The sequence below is a fragment of the Brachionichthys hirsutus genome, chromosome 18 (genome assembly GCF_040956055.1).
Source record: "Brachionichthys hirsutus isolate HB-005 chromosome 18, CSIRO-AGI_Bhir_v1, whole genome shotgun sequence".
Taxonomy (NCBI): Eukaryota; Metazoa; Chordata; class Actinopteri; order Lophiiformes; family Brachionichthyidae; genus Brachionichthys; species Brachionichthys hirsutus.
Window position 1 is genome coordinate 2,752,365 of NC_090914.1, and position 23,069 is coordinate 2,775,433.

At 47.1% G+C, this 23,069-nt stretch overlaps 2 protein-coding genes across 2 annotated transcripts; both read right to left on the reverse strand.

Moving 5' to 3' along the window:
• Positions 1-464: 464 nt before the first annotated feature.
• Positions 465-2,200, reverse strand: sdsl (serine dehydratase-like). Its single transcript, XM_068752200.1, has 8 exons — positions 2,054-2,200; positions 1,938-1,974; positions 1,699-1,838; positions 1,537-1,625; positions 1,212-1,445; positions 992-1,122; positions 809-895; positions 465-568 (listed from the first exon to the last, which is right to left on the reverse strand). Exons 1-8 carry the CDS (start codon positions 2,198-2,200, stop codon positions 465-467), a joined length of 969 nt encoding a protein of 322 aa, XP_068608301.1.
• A 1,138-nt stretch (positions 2,201-3,338) lies between these two features.
• LOC137907269 (apoptosis-stimulating of p53 protein 1-like) lies at positions 3,339-23,069 on the reverse strand. Its single transcript, XM_068751583.1, has 24 exons — positions 22,928-23,069; positions 20,468-20,615; positions 19,300-19,407; positions 18,611-18,672; positions 13,358-13,453; positions 12,349-12,405; positions 12,058-12,178; positions 11,903-11,982; positions 11,667-11,822; positions 11,317-11,457; positions 11,040-11,238; positions 10,589-10,699; positions 8,300-8,367; positions 7,950-8,157; positions 7,583-7,804; positions 7,281-7,484; positions 7,044-7,194; positions 6,921-6,958; positions 6,460-6,821; positions 6,161-6,298; positions 5,883-6,016; positions 5,481-5,647; positions 5,150-5,349; positions 3,339-5,010 (listed from the first exon to the last, which is right to left on the reverse strand). Exons 1-24 carry the CDS (start codon positions 22,934-22,936, stop codon positions 4,969-4,971), a joined length of 3,222 nt encoding a protein of 1,073 aa, XP_068607684.1. The 5' UTR covers positions 22,937-23,069; the 3' UTR covers positions 3,339-4,968.

Consider the following 23,069-nt stretch of genomic DNA (forward strand, 5'->3'; position numbering starts at 1 on the left):
TGGAGAAAATAATCCAAAGTATTCAGACATATTTCATATTTCATATTTCATTGTTCACATGAACATTTATCACATTTTCTCGAGCCTTAGATGCTGGACTCTGTTAGTGCTGATGCGGAATGTTATTTATTTTATTTACTTAAATCCTGTCAAGCAATTCTCAATTACTAAAAAGCTTTCTTTCCCCATTACGTTTTCCGTATCTGACTCGAAATTCAGAAGTTGACTGGTTTACATTCTCAGCGTCGAGCTGCGGCGCCACCATGTGGGGGAACCTGGTAATAGTTTGTTGAGCTGAGTTTATTTAAAAGCTCTCCCAACTATTACATCTAAAGGCTTTAACTTAATTGGCTTTTTCATATTTTACATGCCTTAGAGAGACATCTCTCCCATTGGCCCATCCAACAGCCAACCAGCCATACTGACCAATCACACAGAAGCACATGCATTATCGCTGCTACAGTTTATGCCTGCAGTTTGTGTTTGAGGGCGGCCAGCTGCTTGGTGTCGATCATGCTGCCTCCACACACCACGACCAGCAGAGGACCCAGAACCGCAGGCAGCTGACCTGAATGGAGGCGGAACAAAACCCGATTAACTTACACACACAGGACCTTTGATAAAGATATAGATAGTATCTATATCTTTGTCTTTTTAAGGATTCCACCATGCTACATTTTTAGGGGGGGCAACTTAGGTTCTGCTGCAGTTTTCCTCGCCACTAGACGCCACTAAGCCTAACACACCGGACCGCCAAGAGCCACGGGACGTGCTCGGATGTCCCCTTTCACGCTGCCGGGGCAGTTACCTCCATGCTGAAGTCTTCCTATGAGTCCACCGTAGACAGCGGCTAGCGCTGCGCCGCACGCCATCTCCACCAGCACGCGCTCTTCATCTAGGAAACGTGCACGCCAGGGTTCAATGAAGTACAACGGCATCACGTCTGTCGCCATTTCAAGGCTTGAGGAACGTTTAAACTAAAGACACTGACCGAGGAAGGTTTCCATGGCCTGCAGAACCTGCCGGTCCGTCACAAGCTCAGAAATGATCGTGAGGTCGCCGCTTCGGCTGTGCTCGAAGGCTTTCTCACAGACCGTCTTCGCTCCGAGACATTTCGCTTCACTGGGGTGGGAGACAAAACGAGGACGACGTCAGCGAGGCCGTTCTCCCTGACCGCCAGGAAAACGCTCGGAGCTGATTGAAACTTCAACCTGGTGATGTCATCCAGGGTCACCACTCTGCCGGCTTTGACCGCGGCATTGAAGCAGTCGGCTCCCACTGTCTCCATGGCGATGACGGGCACGTCTGTCCAACCCACATCCTTCAAGCCCTGGACGACCCCGCAGAGGAGGCCCCCGCCGCCCACGGACACCACCACAGCTCCGGGTTTCACGCCGGCGCCCAGAGATGCTGCGACCTCGGCGATCATGCCGGCATGGCCTTCCCTGGGTGCGTTGTGAGGAGAGATAATATGAATTGCACTGGGGGTGGGGGGGGGGGGGGGGTGCAAATTTAAACAGCAGCAAATGTTTGTACCAAAGCAGGGGGTGATCAAAGGGAGGGATGTAGGTGAGCCCTTCCGTTTCGGCCAGTCTCAAGGCCTCTGCATTGGCGTCGTCCCAAACCTAAGATGGAGGCGTTTGTGTTCAGGTGGAAACAGATTCGAGAGCGTTCCCGCGTCTAAACGTTCTGCTTCACCTTCCCCACAGTCTTGACGGTGGCGCCCTGATCCTGAAGTCTCTGAACGACCAGCTGAGAGGAGGAAGACGGAACCACGATGGTGGCCGCTACTCCCATTTTGCTGGCTACATAGGCGGTTGCCATACCTGCGTTACCAGCTAGAAAAAAAAAAAAGAGTTTGTTATATTACGGTCACCGATTGTTATTGTTGAGTAAATACTTTATTTAAGATGGTCTGTCGGAGTAGAAAGTGTCACCCGAGGAGCAGACGAGTCCCGCGGACTGCCTGGCGAGCTGCAGAGAAGAATCATGGTGAAATTAGAAATAGCAACGTTGTTGTCTTTAAACAAGTGGCGTTATTAGATACTTTCACCTTCTGGCAGAAGTGTCCAATGCCGCGGATCTTGAAGGAGCCAGATGGTTGTGCGTTCTCCATCTTCAGGTACACGGCGGTGCCCACGCGCTTGGACATGCTGATGCTCTCCAGCAGCGGCGTGTTCAGGTGGAAGTGCTTCTCCATGGTGCAGCCGAGTTCACTGGTAGATGGTTAGACAGCACGTCAGCAGGTATCAATGCACTGATAGGTATCAATGCATGGTCACTGAAGCCTTCAGGTGCACTGAGCATATCTAGAACACAATCAGCACACTTTAACACAAATGTGAGGGAATTAATTTTAACATGCTCCACCTATCTGGGTACATTACATTAGATTTTCGACTGTTCTAAAAGGCAAAATAGCCCAGTAAACAGCAGCTGTTCAAATCAAGACGTGTCTGGATTGTTATATTTCAAAAATATTTCACTTTTTGAAACACAATTTCTCTTATTCGTTTCGTTAAGTTGAATTTTTGTTAGTTGTTTTTCCAGTTTTTGTTGTGCGACGCAGCAAATGGGAAGAACTACATATCCCATGACGCACCGAGCGCTGCCACCGCTGTAAACATGGACATCACGCCGTCATATAATGACGTATTTCACTAAATGTTGACTCACGGTTTTACAGAGCGTGTTGTTGAACGAGCCTATTGTTATATAAAATCAAAATCAATCATTTATATATTTGCTAACGCAATAATAATAATAATACATAATAATTACATTTAGTTATAAAATGATTGGCTGACTTTCAACAGGTCGTGCAATGTAAATTAAGATGAAATCAATAAATAAATACAATTATTTTCCCCTTCAAACACGGCACGTATTCTAATTCCAAGTTTATTCTCCACTCCACATGGATTTGCATACTTTCCACATTTTGCCTTGTAATTTAACATAATAACATAGTCGTACTGTATCGGCTACTTGTACGTGTACGGTGTACCCAACTTTAGGTTTAGTCATAAAATCAATACATACTATTACTTGTTAACTTATAAGGAGATAGGAGAGATCAACTTACATGTAGAGAGTCGTGTGTTGTGCTGGTGGACTGAAAGGGACTATCTCCCCTATAAAGACATGTTTTATTACCAAGGCTTGGACACAAGATGTGTGTGTGTGTGTGTGTGTGTGTGTGTGAGAGAGAGAGAGAGAGAGAGAGTGAGTGTGTTGGAAACAGAGAGCAATAGACAGATAAGCAAGAGGCTCCCAGAGACAATATGTAACATGAATGTGCCTTTCATACGTGGTTCATGTTTTTACTGTGTATTTTATTATGCTGCATTACCGTGTTTTCTGTAAACTTAGATTCACCGGATGAATACTTAATACTTCATAAATTGTTTATTTTTATTGTACATGAGCTAGTTACAGGTAGCATTCGCACAATGTAATAGTTTACACTCCTCGGAACAACGCGCCATTCACACCTCAAACAATCAATCAACTTTATTGCTTCATATTTTCCACATCATTTTAAGACATAACTCCGTGTGTAATTCTCTTCCTGTACACTCGGTGGCAGCAGTGAGTCGTGCCGCAGATAGACAAATAACAGCCGCCTATAATAACAATATTCATAGAAATATAAATTCAAATCAAACAATAAACCAGGAGAACAATGCATTTAACACAACTGGTGAAACATTTAAATTTGAAGGAGACAACCCAAAGAAAGTTTGTTCTCACACTCAAGCTTTTTCATCGAGTCCATTTATACAGCCCACAACTTCTATGGTCGAATCGGAAACCCCCTAAACTAAATGGGGGCAGAGTAAGGCTGGGACGGCTGTGGGGGGGACCCTTTTTGTTTCTGCTCCAGCATTGACCGGCGTGAGGATTAGAGGCCCTACCAACGACGTGCCAGCAGATAAAAACTGGCAGGTTCACATCTAAACCCATTTGCTTCGTCTTCACAAATCCATTTCTCACATTCTAATTTCCCTCTTGTCTTCCAAGCAGCAGAAACATTTTTGCATTCGCTCAGATGTTAAATGTCACGCATCAATGTCAACATAAACAGAGCATTTTACAGAAAAGTTCACGCTTCGGATATCCGTGAAGATTCATAGGAGCTTCAAGCTTTTCTTTACTTTGCCATGAAGTCACATTGTAAACATCTGTTCCTCGTGTCGTTCGATGCCGTCATGGATCGAAAGCTCTCCGGGTTCTGCTTCCCACTCCCGCGGGATCAAATTTAAATCTGTCTTCCTTCAACACAACTTTTGGTTTTACTCTCTTTTCTCTCTCGTCACTTTGCTGCATCCAACTTGGCGCCTCAGAAACTTTCACCTGGTCTCTGTAAAGTTTACTGCATTTAAATCTTCACGCCGCACAGTGCGACCGTGTTTTCAGACGCCACACCGAGTTCATTGTCATTGAGCGTTCACATCATTTTGCTGGTGATGAGCTTGGCTTCATGGAGGCCCCATCTGGGGTTTTTATTTTATTTTAAATATCATAAAACACTAAACGTGCCATTCAGAGATTCAGATTACGTCTGATAACACCAGATAGAACTTATTCTAAACTCGTGCTGCGATGTTCCGAGCTGAAAGAGCTCAAAGCCGCATTTTAAAGATAGATCTTTTTTATTTATTTCTTATTCAGGTTCTTTCATGCAGCTGAACCGGATTGAATTTGCCAAGCTGCTGTTAATGGAGAAACATTCAGGCGATTTCTTTCATCTGAATCCAGTGAAATATATTCTACCATAGTAGCCTTGAGATTCCATCATTACATCCAAACGACTAGGTTTCCTCTGCTCTCCCTTAGCGTCAGCCTCCCGACTGCCTCCATACTCGACCATAAGCTTCTGCATTCATGCTGCTGCCCCGCCCCCCTCGCCATCTCCGTGTGCGTGCATCCTCTGCAGGACGTGCACGTGGCTCCTGCTCTGGGGCTTCACGCCAGTGAACGCTGTCTGGGTTTGATCCTCGGATACAGCTGGAGACGGATCGACAGCGAAGGGGGGGAGGGAGGAAGAGGGAGGAAGAGGGGAGTCACTACATCGCGTTGGCATCGTAAACATCCTCAGCAGAGATCACAAGAATAAATAAAGCATGCAAAGACGCTCTGCTCTCACCCCCAGCAGGTTTCTGGGTATGTATCCCTCGCGGTCACTGAGCCGCGCCCACCACCACTCCGTCTCAGTGGCGTCATGGCGACGGAGCACGGTGAGGGCGTCGCCCTCGCTGAAGGACAGCTCGTCTGGCTGCTGGGCGCCGTAGTCCCAGAGAGCGTAGACCAAGCTCTTGTTCATCACACCCAGCTTTTCCTGCACGCCTGCGAGAGAGCGAGTGTCCGGCGTTAGCAAATCAACTCAAAGGATTTCCGTTGTCTGTGGTGGTGGAGGAAACTTTAAATCCAGCCAGCCACGTGGCTGTCTGTCTGTCTGTCTGTCTGTCTCCACCTACCGTAGAGGAACTGAGAACACTGCGTATACCCCTCCTCCATTTCTTCACATTTGTCCGCGGCTGTTTCGACGTCGCTAATTGTCGTTGCAAAAATGGCGGCCCCCGACTCCACCAGCATTTTGCAGAGATGGACGCTGTTGCACGAAGCTGCGCAGTGCAGAGGAGTCCTGGGAACAACGATGGGAGAGCAACGGTTCAAACGGAACATTCGCTTTCTGCAGATAGATGATGAAGACGTCCCGCTAACAAACAAAATGGGCTGGCATTAACCAAACACAAACACATTGAATCAAAACTCGACTCGGCAATCTCGTCCTCTGAGCTGAGCTGCGGCGCCCCCTCTGGCAGCTCCAGCAGCCGCTGCTCCGCTACCTGACTGGACGGCTGGGAGCCGGTACTGACCATCCGTCGCTGTCGGCGGCATTCACATTCACGCCAAAGTCCAGCAGGAACTTTACGATGTGGTGGTGGCCAGCACAGACGGCATTGTGAAGAGGAGTGATGCCTTCGTCATTCGGCGTGCTGGGATTCTCCACCTTAAATACAGAGACAAGGAGAAGACAGATATGAGTTATTTTAAAGTATCACGTTACTCTTATTTGTATAAAACCATTAACTTTGGTGCTACAGATTGTGAGTTACAGATTGGGGGGGGGGGGGGGGGGGGCTGTGTTTGTTACCTCATAAATGATCCTCTGCACAAGATCAAATTCTCCCTCCAGGGACGCGTCCAGCAGCAGCGCCAGAGGGTTGAACTTGACTCTCAGGCCGTGACCCGTTCGCTCCGATGACGGCTTCTTCAGGTTGGTTCGCTTCACCTGCGGCGCGCAGGGAGACAAACGGGCGAGCGATGTCGGTGGGAAAAGTGACGTTTTTATACGGCTGTTTTCACCGTTCAACACATTTCGAGGACATGCAACATGAGAGAACCCCATTTTTTAACAACTTCGTAGGACTTGTAATTCGAATCTGCGCCCACCTTTGGCAGTGAAGGCTGAGCAGGCGGCGATGGAGAGGGGGAGGCGTGGCCTACAGGTTTGTGTGCGGGACTAGATCCTCTCTGGTTGTTATTGCTTTGGTCCTCGGGCCGATCAAGCGAAGGGGACGGGCTGGGTTCGGTTGAAGGGGACGCATTTTTGGTCGTTTCTGCTTTTGCTGTCAACTCTTTGGGTGTTTCCGTGGCAACAGAGGGCGGAGACAAGCGGCGAGACCCTGCGTTCAGGTTTTCACCAATCACGGCTGCCGTACCGACGCTCTTTCCACCGGGTTCCATGTTCCCATTCGCTGGATGGACGTTGTCCACGTCCCCCAGAATGCAATCAGGCTGGTAGAAAGTATTGGCTGGAGATGAAGAGCGAATGAGCAGCTTGAAACATCAGCGCAGCTTTAATGTTAGAGCACTTTGCAGGCCGAAGGAGGCCGAATTCATCCATATCATACCCGAGCTGCCTTCCATGCCTCCCGCTAACGTGTTGAACCTGCACAACATGACAGAAATCAGATTGCTTTAGTTTCCGCTGTGGATGAATAAAATTTCGAGTGACACCTTCCAGCAGCTCAGACCTCTGGTACAGCAGCTTTTGGATGTTTGGCCCCTGCGGGCCCTCAGGCTCCGTGATGGAGCTCCGCTTCTTCAGTGGCCTTGGAGCATTGCTAAGGCGTCGGCGGAGAACCTCCAAGTCATTGTCGCTTTGGTATCGTAGCTGGGAGTGGGCTGTGGGGGGGGGGGGTCATAATGCCGTGACGTTTACAACCACACACAGGAGTCTGAAAGTAAAAGGAGGATTCTGTGGGACCCACCGACTGGGGTGAGCTTAGTGGGACTGAGGGGACGAGGAATGTCGTCGACGCTCGGTGGAGGGAGGCCTCGGCCGTCGCTGTTCTCGCCCTCTTTATCCACAGCGTCTTCTGCTCCTGCTTTCGATCCTCTTCCTCCTCCTCCCTGGAGAAATGGGACAGGGGACGGAGAGGTGGAGGAGGTAGGGAGGATGGGTTTACCGTAGACTGGGGAGAGAAGGGAAAGATTGATTGATTGATTGATTGATTGGATGGTTGACGCCGTCGTGTTTGTAAACATCCGTTTTAATGCGCCCTGTAAACACCTGCTCTGACAGCAGCCCTGTTGCCGAGCGATCCGTAGCTCTTGGCCTGCGGATGCTGGAGGTACATGCTGTAGATGGAGCTGCTGTTCATGGTGGCGGGGCCCTTCCTGGGGGACTGGGGCCTGGAGGGGTGGTCTGGGACGTATGGACGCACTGCCACTGCAGGCGGGGGGTCTGTTCGCTCTGTTTGTGGGGACAAGGGAGAGGGTTGGGAGGAGGAGGGACAGTTTGGACATTATTTTGTTTTGTTTTTCCAACGCTATCCTCCCGTCTGAGACAAAATGATGAACGCATCCGACCACAAGTCGCAGACAGCGGGAAAGGTCAGAGGTGAAACAGCACAGGGGCAAACGTCAGGCAACAGTACCTTGGCTTGAATTTGGAGGGACTGAGAGTCGTAGCTGTATTTGCTGTGAGGAGGAAGATGAAGAAGAAGAGGATGAGGTGGCATTTGCAGCGCTGGGTCGGGGCCAGCCCAGTGAGCCGGGCGCAGAACGAGGCAGGGAGCTGGTTGCACAGTGATGCCCCGCCGCCTGGTGGGCGGCGCTGGGGTAAGTTCCATAACCGGGTGGACGCTGGTCGGAGGACAGACGCTGGAATCGAGGAAGAAAAAGACACCAATTCTAAATCATCAAACGGGGACTTTAGCAAAACAAAGAAATCATTCATTCATGAATTCATGAGAATGGCTGCTCTAATTATAACTCAGTGGAGTACCTGCTCTGGACTGTTGGTCCTCCAGTCCGGTCCGCTTTTACTGACGCTCGGCCACGATGCTTCGCTGGCTAAACGGAGAGACGGGAGCAGGACGGAGGTTACGTCAGGAAATGCATTTATTAAAAAAAAAAGAAAAGAAGAAGAAGCAAAGAAAAGGGAGGCTGGATGAAAAACAGTGCGCCCTCTTTAGAGCGATCCGGATGATAACGAGTCAGCAAAATATTTCGCACTAGTCCATTGACAAACACCTGAGATGAAAGAGTGACTCGAGTGTAAGAGCAGCACAGGCCAGAATAAATACACGACAGCTCGTTGGGCTAAACAACACCATCCATCATTTCACACGACACGATGTTTACGTCAAAATGTATCATTAAAATTATCTTTCATTCGACCTGACAAGTGTGGCTTTGAATTGTTGTTGCCTCCACACAGCAAATACCACAATGCAACGCGGCGGCTGAACTGCCTCACATTGATGATTACAGTGTGTCCCCAAAACGTGCGTTTAGCATCCTGAAAACAAGCGGCGCCGCACAACCACGGCCTTATTTACTAATCCAGGCGCCGCGCAGCGCTCGCCTCTGTGAACCAATAATTTGTAGCAACTGGTGAGGTCACAACATCGACGTCTGAGTGCTGTTCTAGTCCGATGCCAGAATAATTACAAGCTAAGCTTAACAAAATGGAAATCCCCGATTAACACAGAGCTACAGCTTTGAACCCGAACAAATACGCTCAAGTCACTTTAACGATTTAAACTGGCAAGTTGCGAAATGTATCAGGTTGTATAACGGCAGCGAAACGTCACCTCTCTTCAAGAGTTAACTGAAAGGACTGGGGGGGGGGGGCAGTTAGGTGTAAATGAATATTTCTCCTCAACGGATTCCTTGCTGTGGTTTTTGACACAGACATTCACACACACACACACACACACACCTACACAGACACACACACACACAGAACCAGTTCACCTAATCCGCATGTTTTTGGTGGTGGGAGGAAGCCGGAGAACCCGGAGAGAACCCGCGCAGACACGGGGAGAACATGCAACTGGACTTGAGGCAACAGCGCTATCCACTGCGCCACTGCGCCGCCCTCTATTCATACAGTACTACAGATATTCAGGAATAACATTTGATGACAGCAACAACAGCTGCCATGGCTGGCCCCCTTACAATGTTAACACACGCACACACACACACACACTCACTCACAGACTGTATATATCTAAGTAAGCAAACGTCAGACTTCCTCTCATTCATCTGTTCGCCTGCTGACGTGATTTATAACTTGCTATTTTCCACATTTACATAAGCCGTGACATTAAATCGAGCTGTGGCGTTTGCTGTGGCGCTCAAGAACACAATGGCGTTTGGATTAGTGCCGGTTCAAGACACCTCAAATTTACCCACAAGTGAAACGGAATCTTGTTACGGCCCCTCTGGTATCCCGATATGCCTATACGGACCTACACGAAGACAGGCATTACAGGATAAGAAGAATGATGTAATAGTTGGGCAAAGTTTGACCATAGTTCAAGGAGGGAAATAACAAAAAAAATCTGTAGACATGACAAAGAAGGAAAAAGCGGAATGCATAAGTGAAAAAAGCGTTGACATGTCGCAGTGAATGTCGCCGTTTTAAAACTGAAACCAGGAAGTCAATCTGCCTCAGAGAGACGTAAAGAAAGAGACAATAACATTCCCCTTATATAAATACAAGTCAACAGAATATCATTTTCTATGCTGCTTTGGTTCACTTTGTTTTTGGCCTTTGATTTACAATCAAGATTCTCTCATATTATCTTTCTCACATTTCTTAGTTTGCAGCATTTCTAGCATTTGACCTTCTGACATCAGGTAGAAAGGAATAAATGAATGTGAGTCGCGGTGCAGAAGGTGCTGGACGGGGGACCGGGATGGGGACGGGGACCGGTACCGGGCTGGGCTTTATTTTCTTAGGCTAGTCTGTCTAACCCGGAGCAGCTGCTGGCTATCAGATGTCCTGTCTGTGTCCTTATATAGAGATACAACCCTTACAATTTAAGGTCATTATCTTTAGCTGATTCGATTACACTCTCCTGGACATCTGTTCTGTAGAACTCGATACAAACGCTCTGCAGCCTCCTTTAAGGTTTCACGCTATGAAAGACACGGATGTGTTCGTATTAACGGACCCACTACGCCTTCGGGTGAAGACGAGGCAGGGAGGAAGAAGGTGATGCTCATCTGTCACCAGTGGCGCTGGTGCTGAGCGGGTTTCTCAACCACCTTTGCCAGGACTCACACTTGTTACCGTCGCCCTCCTCCCAAACCTCTGTGGGCTCTGACAGGATGATGTCTAAATCTGACACCTTCCATTGGCCGGGCTGCTTCCTGACGCCACTCCGGTCCTCTTCTGCATGGCCACGCCCCCCCCCCCCCCCAAATGAAAAGACAATAACAAGACGGCAGCCATGCCAGAAACATCACAACAACATCATGACGACATCACGAAAGAGCACGAGGAACAGTCACAACAGCAACCGTCACCGCGCCGACGTGTGACAAAACAATGATCACAAAGCCACCAATGACATTTAAGGCAACGACAACAACAACAACAACAGATAAGGGAAAGGAGAAGGAGCGAACAGACAGGAAAAGAAAACAGACCGAGAAAGTTAGAGACCGAGCAAAGAGCAAGGAGAAAGTGTGAAGTAAAGGTGATCCGCGTTGTGCAGTGAAACGTAACCGACCTGAGAGGGAGCGGGTGTGGCCGAGTGGAGTGGGTTTGGGTGGTGGGTCGGCCTGCAGGGGAAACCCCGCCTCCTTCCTTCCCTCTGCTGGGACCTGGATGTAGGGGCAGACGGCTGCTACCCGACCTGAAAGTCCTCCACCTGGACGGGGAGAGGTCTGGGGGGAGGAGGGCAGACCTCCCCCATTCATACGACTCAGCTGAAAAGACGCAACGAGACAGAATCAGACCTAAAGCGACTCTCGGGGCCAAAAATGAAAATGTCGTGTGTTTTGTACTTCTGTTCTCTTCTTGTGCAGCCGTTCTCTCAGGTCTCCGATGCGTTGGTCCATCACCGTCACCTGGGCATTCCTCTTGTTCAGCAGCTCCTTGTTCTGGGACAACTTGCCGCTCTGCTCCAGGTTATGACGGTTGCGAGCCTGAGACCAAACCGCATGACGAGCCTTAACGTTCCAGTTCATGAAAAGGTCCTCCGTTTGTTGTGCGGAGTGGATTGGAAAGTTCCTGAAGGCTGAATCGGGAGTTGCCGGGCTTCTATTTAAGGTTTCATCTTTGAAGACAGAAGCCCAGTTGCTTCTGATTCAGCCTCTATCGCTGATTTAGGGAAGCAGATTGTGACGTCACCCACCTGCAGCTCTTGGTAGAGCTTCCTCAGCTCCAGGGCTGCAGGGCCGGAGAGGGGGGACCCTTTCTGACCAGTGGACCCGTTGGGGAGCCCCTGAGCCGGAGCTGCAGAGTGTAGCTGAAGACGTCCTCTCCTCAAATCATCCAACTGCTGGCTCAGCTGTTAAAAGCGTGACGGAGAACTCATTTAACATAAAGGCAGACGTCATGGTGGAAGCGCAGTCGACCCTCCCGCGTTACCTGGTCGACTCGAACCACAGCAGACTGCAGCTCCGCCTGCTTCTCCTGAAACAGGTTGCTCACATGGTCGATCTCTGCAGCTGGAGTCGGCAGGAGAGGAACCGCGTCAAAGTCTTCCTCGTGCAGTTTGCAGCATTTCGTGTGCTCAGGCTTACAGAGGTTTCCGTTGATCAGTTTGCTATAGTCAACTTGTCCCCTCATGGCTCGGATCTTCTTCAGCTTGGCTTCCTGAGTCTCCACCCGCTCCTTGAGATGCTGCAGCTTCTCAGCTTCAGACTAAACGGAACAAAAGACACAATCTAAACACAAGGCTATACTGTGTGGACACTCTATACCGAACATGGACTTCACAATAAACATTCTGAAGGCAGGTTCAACTGAAAAACCTTGGAGAAGATGAGCGCTGTGCATGAAACATAACAGCTAGACAGACATGTGGCCCCCACCTGTGTCGGCGCTTGGTTAGATCTGCCTCCCTGGTGAAGATACCTCATTCTCTGCTCCTAGATAGACAAAAAAAAAAAAAAAACATATAAAAGTATCTAGAGTTTACATTTTTTGCAGTTGCACAAGAGAATTCAATGATTATGCTCAGATTTATATCATCCAACAGTTATTTTTACAAGACTGTTTTTAATTCTACCTAGAAGAACTTTAATAACTGATTATGTTGCCTCTCATATGACTTATTTTGAGTTTATTGTGTTTAACCAAATTCACATTCATCTCGCACTGAAAGTCAATGGATTCAGCTTCACAAGGGGCAAAAGAGAGATTCTAGAGAGGGAGTGGCCTGGGGTGTGTGATGCTGATGATGCAGTTTACACTGTTCTCTGTATGGTGTTGGCTTCGAGTGCAGCTGACCTTTGTGTCGCCACACACACACACACACACACACACACGCGTAACAAGTTACATAACAGTGTTTCACATGGACAGTGCTGGAGTAAAAGTGGTCTCTTCCTTTTCCTGGAAGTCATCAATCCATAATGAGTTATGTTAATGTTGAAGGGACAGACACTTCAGGACGCAGCACACTGGACGGAAACACCAGGTGGCTGTCAGCTGAAAATAACGCTCAGATAGATCACGTCACAGTTCTGGAAAAATCCCCCTCAGCCAAGCCGGAGTTCGTGCGCGTGAGCAGTCCAACGCTGAAAACGCATTCTTATCAGACTAAGTAGAAAGGACGAGGCGGGGCTTCATGTTTTCGTGGCTTCCATTCTGAACTCTTTCCTGCAGAACAATTCTGGTTCGACTTCCCAGCAGCTGTGACTCCCTGATGACCTCATTTCCTGTCAACGAAAGGGTCGCTTCCTCACGTGGGAATGGCCACCATCTAGGTTGACATGTTCTTTCCTACCGGTCCTTAACCCCCCCCCCCCCCCCCCCCCACACACACACACTTACGGGAGATCCATCCAGGAGCTTTGTAAATAGTGCACGTAGAGTTACCTTGGCGATCAGCATCTGTTGCTGAGCTTCTATTTGTTGCTGTTGCCTTGTGGCCATTTCCTGGAGCTCAGACAGGGTGAGGTCCACCCGGGGAACCTACACACACATAAATGAGAAGAGTTACATATATATGAAAGCAGCGTGTGTGTGTGTGTGTGTGTGTGCGTGCATGTCCTCATCGCATCGACGACTCCGGGAGGGTTATTGACTCGAGGAGAAGGTTCCGTGTGTGACAGAAACGTTATTAGAATAGCAGCTGGCGACCTTGGCAGGGTGTCAGAGATGGAGCGTCAGTTCTGGTCGTTACAGGGCGCCGACACGGACGTCAACGCTGGCTGGAAAGAATCTAAATCGTGCTGATCATTTGTCAGAGAGTTTATTATGTGTCTGCGTTTGTGGATGTTCTTCAGAACAAACATCTCTGGGACTGGGACTGTGCAGCGATGGGGGGGGGGGGGGGGCATGCCTTTATCAGACAGCAGCGGAAGGTTCCCGCCCAGCCACATCCTGCTATTGTTTATGTTCATTCATGGACACGCCGTACCTTCAAACAGTGGAAAAAACAATGTGAAAAGGGTTTCCTAGATATTAGTCATTTGTAAACAGAAGACAGGAGCTCATATCTTAGTGCCCCGGCGCTTCCTGCATGCCCAAAAGAACGCTGGACCCGTTCGGAGACACGGCACGGATTAAAACCAAGGATAGACTAGAACCTGATACGAGGCCATCCCGGACGAAGCAGCGCCTTGACTCAGCAGACACAGAGTTAGGTAACGTTACCGGTACAGTTTACCACACGATGCTTTCATTTACTGCAATTCAGCGCTTAAACTATGAAAATGTACTTTTGCATGGAAACACAACACCAAGCTGGTTTCAGCCTCGCTGTAGTCTCAGCGCAGGATAACAATGATCAATGGCTGCCGCCTACAGTAAGAGTATAAATCACGTCGTGAGTCATTAAGAGACTAATTATTACTCTGGTGATGCTGTTTTTGTTTGTGACGGGTGAATAGCAGTTGCACAAGTATATGATTCATTTGAATTGTTTTGTGCAAACGGCTCCATTCAGAGATGAGACCTTACCGAGATGAACACAAACATAAACCCATTTAAATGTCCACAGCTATGGTGCAATGAAAAACCCTCAACAAACTCTTTCATCTGAGAACAAATCAGATTTGCTGCTCGTGCTGTTTACACGCCGTGCACAGCTGGCGCTGAAACGACAGCTCCTACCAGCCTCCCGCCGTGCCGCATTTACCTGCAGGCTGTCCCATGTGATCCTGCAGGAGCGCACTTTAATTTTGCTGCATTGTCCTTCAACAGTAAACTCCTGCACCAAATCCACCTCGTTCCACTCCATCCTCACAGCCCCTCAGGGAGACGGCGGCCGGTGACGGGTGAGAGCTGGGGAAGTCGTTGGCCTGAAGCTTGAAAGAGTAAAAGCACCGACGGGAGGAAAGGAGAGGAGAGGAGAGCGATCCTTATCGGAACTTTCCCTCTCCTCCGCCTCGTGATGTGCTGTGATTTATGGCACTCTCTCTCTCCCCCCCCTTTCTCTTTCACTCCCTCTCTCGCTTGTCCTCCCAACCACTCTCTCTCCCTATCAAACAAATGCTCGCTCTGGTATTGGTGTGTTCTCATATGACGTGACCCTACATCGTCATCAAACATGCCAGGCGTCATCGCCTCCATCCGTTTCTATGTCCCCTCTCATCATCTCTCTCTGACTCCCTCCATCTTTTTGCTTGTGTTCGTCGGTGTGTTTCCAATCCTCGTCCCTCTGCTTTTTGCTGCAGCGACATCCTTTTCTCCCTCTCTCACACCTCCCTCTTTGTTTCTCCCACGTTCCCCTCAGAAGGGAAATCTCTGCAGCATGGCCGGATGGGAAACTAGCGGCTAACTAACATGTGTGTCCGGTTCCAGATGTGTGTACAGTTAGGGTTAGGGTTACAACTCCCGCAAATGCAGGTATCACAGCATGTGTGTGTGTGGTGTGACGTACTTTTAACATTGTCATGATGGAAGTCTAGATTAAGAGACGTGTTGCAAACTTCTCGTACCACCATAACACAAAAGGATCCTCTTTAACCCTTTGTTGCCAAACATATCATATTTGCTACATATGGCCTTTTCAGAAGTTTGATTTTTTTTTCCCCCCCAGAAAAAGCTGTCTCCATTTTCCATTAAAAAAAAATCCGGATTTTGCAAAAGTTACATAAAGTAGAGCACTTATATAAAAATGTATGGTTTTTTTTTTGTTCCATTAAGACTTTCTTTTCCAAAAATTAGAGTGTTCTGACGATTAGTTCATGGGGTGGGCTTTAAATGGTTAAATAGCATCTTTGCTTGACAATTTCAAGCCATTTACAGGAATTCTGTTTACATTGATTTTGCAGGAGAAATAACGTTTTGCTATTATTTCTGTAGTTTTCAGATAATTAAATCTAGAATTTATCATAGATCTTTTTTGGCACCTTTTTGAGCCCGTGCCCCAAACATTACCAGTAAATACCAGTTATCTGAATTTGCGATTATTCCAGATTAATTGCAACATAAAAATATCAAATGTGCTTTGTGCGTAATATTAACCAGGAAGTGAGATTCATATTAAAAAGCCTAATAAAACTTTTAGTTTTCTGTTTTCCAGCAGAACGTAATGTTTAGCCAGAAGTCTGTTGTCCAGATGCAGGAATATAGCGCTGTCCAAATGTGGCTGTGTGCTTTTAATAACAAAAACTAATTGGCCTACATTCATGGCAACTGGGGCATGTTAAAGGCTCTGATTGGACAATATATTGAAGTCAAATTTGACAACACTGGCCGAGCTGCCAGAGGCTTTCCGGCTGCAAAGCCTGAGTGCCATCAGTGTGGTCTGCAGACACTCACAGCTCCCATTCTCTATCTAAGTGGGGCAGATGGATGGCTGAATTTTATATATATATATAAAAGGAACATTTTGAAGATAAAAAAAACAGTACATTTTGAATTGAATTTTTACTGAAAAAATTATAAAAATCACGACGGGGTGATTTTTTTTTGCTGTTCCAAACAGCATGCGTGGAAAATATAATTTGTCTGCCAAGACATCTCCGCAGCAGCACGACGCCTTATTTACAGTGGCATCATGTGACGCATTGATCCGCACCAATTCCAGTGCTGTGGATATTGACCTTTGAAATTGCCGTACATCTAGTGTTTGGAAAATGTGTCAGGGTTAATTTAGGATGACGATTAATTAACGGGCAGAATACCATCAGCAAACTGCTGACTTTGCTTTTACCAATCATTTTTACTACTACTAGTTAAGTTTGCCTCTCGAACAGGATTGCGATCAATTTCAAGGCACCTTTGACACGATCCTACCACCGATTTATAAAAACAGACCTTTGCTGATATAATCTCTCACAATAATAACCACGACCGTCTCAGCTCAGCCCACAGGGTCGATATAACGGGGCACCCAGACGAGTGTGTTCCCAGAGTTCCACACAGAGATAGCAGCACACACACACACACACACACACACAAACACACAGATAGACATGTCGTTCTGATCACAGGACCCATCACGTCTGACACCCCTCCCCTTCCCATCTGCTGCACGGCTCCAGCAATAATAATATCACTCATGATCTACAATAACAGCCTTCAGACATTCCTGCAGGGGGGGGGGGGGGGTTACAAACATTAACACATGAAGGGTGGCCTGCTGGGTAAAAAGCTCATCCTGTAGCTGGAAGGTTCCAGATTTGAACTGCCTTTCTATTTCAATATTGTGGATGCATAAATAATCAGGAAATATTTAGACCCCCCCCCCCCCCTTTATGACGCTGTCACTGTGCTGAACTTCATAGACATTGAGCAGATATGCAGCTTTTGGACCAGCCTGGTGAAGTTATCTGCATCGACTCTGCTCACGGAAGTAAGGAAGCTTGAATAATTCCCCAAGTCTGGGACGAATAAAGGATTTCTATTCTATTTGACGGCTTCAGGCTCGGCCAAAGCAGCAGATTACCCATCAGATGTCCTCGTGATTGATATGCAAGCAAGAGGAGAGCTGCTGACATAGGGAGAGTCACTGTCACATAATTATAACATCCCCACATCCCTAAGTAACACACGCACACACACACACACACACGTAAACACACAAAAAACTAAATCACAGTAGAGGCCAAAAGAGCCACACCTTGCTGGCAGATCACATCCAGATCTCATCTCTCTCGTGCGTGTTTGTGTGTGCGTGTGTGTGTGTTTGCATTATGAATAAAGTTAGAGATCAACTTACACACAACATACAGACCTAGAACACATTCCAGGCACCTCTAGTCACACGTCTCCCTCAACAGATCTATAATACATACAGACGTACTGATACGTGTGTGAGGAAGGTTAAACGATGAAGCAGCACACACACACACACACACACACACGCACACGCACACGCACACACGCACACGCTTCATGGACTCACCCCCACGCTCTTGTCCGAAATGCTCTGTTTTTGCTTGAAACCAAAAACCCAAAGCAGAAGACGCTAAAAGGCGAGCGCTTCCAGACGGGCTGTGAAGGAGGGAAAGGAGAGGAGGAGCCGTTTGGCCAGCTAACAATCCTCTTAGCCTGGTTATGTCATGAGACCAAGCTAATCCTGCCTCCACAAGCTGACCAGCACACACACACACACAGACTGACCCAAACAGATTTGCACATTCAGACACTCAGACGTGGTTTTGTGGCTCACCGAGGCCAAACCAGCGCGAACAAAGCGAGCGTCCAGTCTGGGGTCAAAGACAACGGCTGGCATGGCTGAAAATAGCTGTCAGTGATGAATGAGACGCTGCCGGCATGAGGTCAGGGCCTGTTTTTACAGAGTGACTCATTATCGTTGCAGGCTGGACAACAACTTAAAGCAAAAACAACAAAATTAAAGTTAGTGCCAACAATGCAATTCCCATTTTAACTCTATCAAAACATAAAACACTATTTGAAATGAGCTCATCAGTAGTTTAGCAGCAAATATCCAAAAACACCATCTCTATTCTGACCGAGTGAGTTTTCAGTCGTGATCACCAGCGTTCAGCGTTAAGCTTGTGTTAACACAAATATCACAAATGACACTATTATGGTGAAATAATGGGGTCCAAACAACACGATTCACACAGTAATTCACATGCACACGCTACCCAGCCCAGGGCCTGTGTGTGTGTGTGTGTGTGTGTGTGTGTGTGTGTGTGCGTGTCCACCTACCCTGTCATTACCACTCTCTGTTGCCTCTGTGGTCCAGCCCGGCTCCAAAGGTCGTTGATTTCCTTCACAAAACGGAATAAATAGAAATTAGATTAGAAATATTTGAAATAAAAAGCAGGAGTCTTATGTCCTTGTCGACTGCTGAACACGTGACTGGCACACACACACACACACACACACACATACAAAATTCCATTCCGATCTCATGATTTGTGTTCATGCTTTTCCTTGTTAGCGGTGTCCTTATTTACGTTGTTGTTTATTCCCATTAAGACGATGCTGGCAGCGTGTCCGATTTAACAGCAATGAAACGCAGGATTCACGGTGCTGTATCTTCTCCCAGCACAAGATAAGACACATTAAAACTATCTTATCAACAAGCAGCTCTGTCTTTGTCTCCGTGTCCAACCTGCAGTCGGCTTTAATCCCACCAAAACCAGACAGACAGTCTTAGTCTACCCTCAGTGTTACGTAACTCTAATCATCTTATCTGGCTAATTACTGGCCGAGCCTCTGCCTGCCCTCTAAACCCTAAACGCACCACTGGCTGTCTGTGAGAGTGTGTTTACCACGTGTTGGAGAATAAGACCCAACATGTGCGAGGGGGGGGGGGGGGGGGGAATCACAATAATCAAACAATTCGTATTTAAAAGGATATAAGATAAATGGGGGTGTTTGTTTTGCTCTACCTTGTGTCCGGGAGGGGCAGTGTCTCAGGTAGAAGCTGACCTCCGGCCTCCTGGCTCCCCACTGCTGGAGGAGATCCAACAGTAACAACTCCAGAGGGAGCGCTCGCTCTGAGGAGCGACAGATGGAGAGGAGACCCGAGCCGGGACGTTTCAGAGTCGTGGTGGACGGGAGGGAATAATATTTACAACGTGCAGCTGAATGTGAGCGGTATAATATCAATTTAGAACATGCTCTGTGTGGCCAATCTAAAATGCCAAGCTGCACATCACTAGTGCACGTGTGTCTGAAAAGAGGCACGACCTCTCTTCACAGAGCAACAACTCCATTTATGATTGTGTGCTACCTCACAATGTCACCCTCGAACAAACAGAGTGGCGCTGAGGCCATTTTTAGCATCACAGCGCTGCACAAACACACTGTGTTGTTGTGTGGCTGAATGAATGGAGGCCAAGCGGTAATGGACACAGCAGCTCGCCGTGGCTGCGTGACGTGATTGGACGGCTCCATTCAGGTTTACAATAGCCTGCGGTACACAGCAGGCGCTGATGGCAGCGAGCCGGCCGGCAATGTAGGTCTGAGTTTGTTTACAAGGAGTTCTAAAGCAGCCCGATGGAGACCAGAGTCACCCTGAGGTTCTCCTGAGGAACACAGTCGGGATCAGAGTCAGCTTTATTCACCAGGTTGGTGCTTTGGGATGGGAATTTTATTCTAAGAACAAATGGAATAGAGATTTTAAAGACACACACACATTATAATAGATAAGAATTACACAGTAAACATTTCATTTTAGTATCCATAATATAATAAATGTTATAAAAAAGAAGAAAGTCAAGATGGTGTCTGAAAATATGAGAAACAAGAACGACGTGTGTAAATGTGTATTATGTTAATCATTATGCAACATATTCCCATGTATACGTCAGGGTACAAATATAACAGCATAGTCTTATATTATATACATATTACTTTGTTTTGTAATAAAATTGTTTGACTAACTCCTGGGACATGCATTTCCATCCAATAAGGATTCTATGCAATGGAAATGCTGCTTTGTCTGCAAAGATGGAGCCTTTTCTTCACGGACGTCTCAGGATGATTCTTTATGACTCCGTCCTTGTTTTTCTAACCGTATTTACACCAGAGGGACGGACGGGCGTCCCGACTCACCGTGTCCATTCCACACTTCGGCTAAGTGACACTCCCCCTCGCCAGCCTCTTTGCAGTATTCCACCACGTCAGTCACTCTGGTTGCCGGAGTAACCGGTACCTCGGTTAGCATTTGCTGGGCGTCATTCAGGTAAACGGTCAGGATCACCTGTAACCATAGAAACAAACATTTGAAATGACAATGCTAGGTTAGCTCCTGCTAACCGCACGACCCAGTTACCATGATGCTGCATTTATTTGGGTCGAGCAGGTCTAAAAAAAAAATCAATGCACGACTTCACAACATCATCCTCCAAATTCTGCAGCCGGAAGATTAAACAGCAATCTGAAAAGGACATCACTGGTGATGTCACTGGTGATGTCACTGTGATGTCACATCAGATAGTCAGACGCCAGTTGAAAGATAAATGTAGGGTAATCTGGGATAGGAACACACCAGTGTGCACACACACACACACACACACTCAAAATATACACTGTACGCTAATCCTCAGTATATGATACACCTGTCGCAGATCATGTGAAGTAATATCTGGTTGCATTCAGACAGGCTGAGCAGGGACACATTCTCTAAAGCTCGGATTACACACACACACACACACACACACACACACACACGCACACCATAAACCATTTAAAGCAGGCTAATCATGGCCTCACAAGGGCTCTGATTTGTCACGCTGAAGGGCAGCTAAAGAGCTATTTCATATAATCAAATCAAAGTAGTTCTGTCCAAGTCAAAACAAGCACACACACACACTCACACACACACACACACACACACACACACACACACAGTCTAAACAGCTTGATGGAATAGATGCTGAAAGCTGAACACAAAGCGCTCCTTTTACTCGCCGTCACGTTTTCCATTAAACCTGATGCACAATGGGAGTTGAGGAATTCTGCGTCCAGCATTACATTTAATCACATCCTGCTGAGTGGAAGGAATAAGTTCAAGTTGTGGATCTGTCTCCGTGTGTGTGTGTGTGTGTGTGTGTGTGTGTGTGTACAGTGACAGCTGAAAGTGATTTACTTCCAGATGCCCCACCTCCCACTGCCTGCACACGCGCACACACACACACACACACACACACCAGTCAGTACCGTCTCTATAGGAACGGCATGAGACCGGCGCTCACACCTCGGTGAGGAAGAAGCAGCCTGAACGCTTCAGTATCTCCTGCTGAGGATGGATCTGGGGGGGGGGGGGGGGGGGGTCAAATCAACACCAACACTTGCCAGTTATTTACATTATTTCAGGATACATTTGTGTATTTCTGCAAAAGAAAAACAAATGAATGCCTCCATCATTTTTGAAATGTATTTACTTATGAAGCCTCCTGTAAACTACATGCTAATGCTGGAGATTATGCATTAGCATTGTTTACTGGAACGAATGTTAATTGTATATTTAAGATGCTAAGTGGCTAAACAGACGTACAAAGGCAATGTAAGGGAGAACATGCTGTATCCTCTTTTCAAACAGTCACTGTTTGTTCTGTGCTGCACTCTATTGTAAAAAATATTTTTTTATTTACATTTTCAACACTACACAATAATGCTCTCTGGCATTTTTATTGCAATAATTTTTCATCATGCTAATCAACTCAAAATCAAAATGCCATATAAGCTATATTTACCAGCCACACACTTTAGTCGGCTATCATGCATCTTGATAATAAACCAAAGTGCACAATAAATGTAAATACTAACCGATACGCACCATATTATTAAACGTTACCCGGAGGAAACATTTGAAGAGTCTTGTTGATATCATCTTACGGCACAAGAGAGGTCTCAACTTAAAGTAGCAAAACTGTGAACGCGGGAAAGACAATGCAGAGGCTCCAGGTCCATGTGCTGCTAAAAGAAAAGGATCCTCAGCGCGTCTCTGCAGTAAACACAGCTCTCCATCTCCAGTGTATCGTCTGGATCTGACAGAAGCTGCAGCCCCGTTGCAGACTGTTACTTTTGCCTTGCAGGTAAAAAACATATTTATGTCTGTAGGACGTTGATAAAAAAAAAAAAAAAAGCTTCAAATTTACTCCACGTAATCTGCAAACTTTTAAGAATGTATATTCACAAAATGCAGTGGAGGAAAGTATCAGGCGTGCTCTGTGATAGGAGGATGAAGGGAAAGCTCCACAAGACAGTGTGTTCACATCCTGCTGAGACCAGCGTCTCTGCAGGATGTCCCGCTGAGGTCAAGAGAATCTCTGCATTGACTTTCAACGTAATTACGCAGCGTCAACAATTATTTGAGCCTTCTGTGGGAATGAGTTTCCATTTTGAAAATGCAACACAACTTCCTGTTCTGTCCTCTTTAAATATCTCTGCTTGACAGCGTTTGCCTGAAGTTAAAGCATCAACTCATTCTGGAATGACCTGGTTTTTTTTTTTTTGTATGAGAAATGTTCTGTCCTGTTTGACACATTTTCTACATCAATGAAAACTCACCGGCAGCATTTCCGTGGCCAGCCCTCCGGTCCCGTTAGAAAAAGAATAACTTTCTCCTCTTCCTCTTCCCTGTCGCCCACTCTTCTTCTTCTTCTTCTTTTGTATTTTTATCGGTTTTCTCTTCAGGTACGTTCAATTCTTC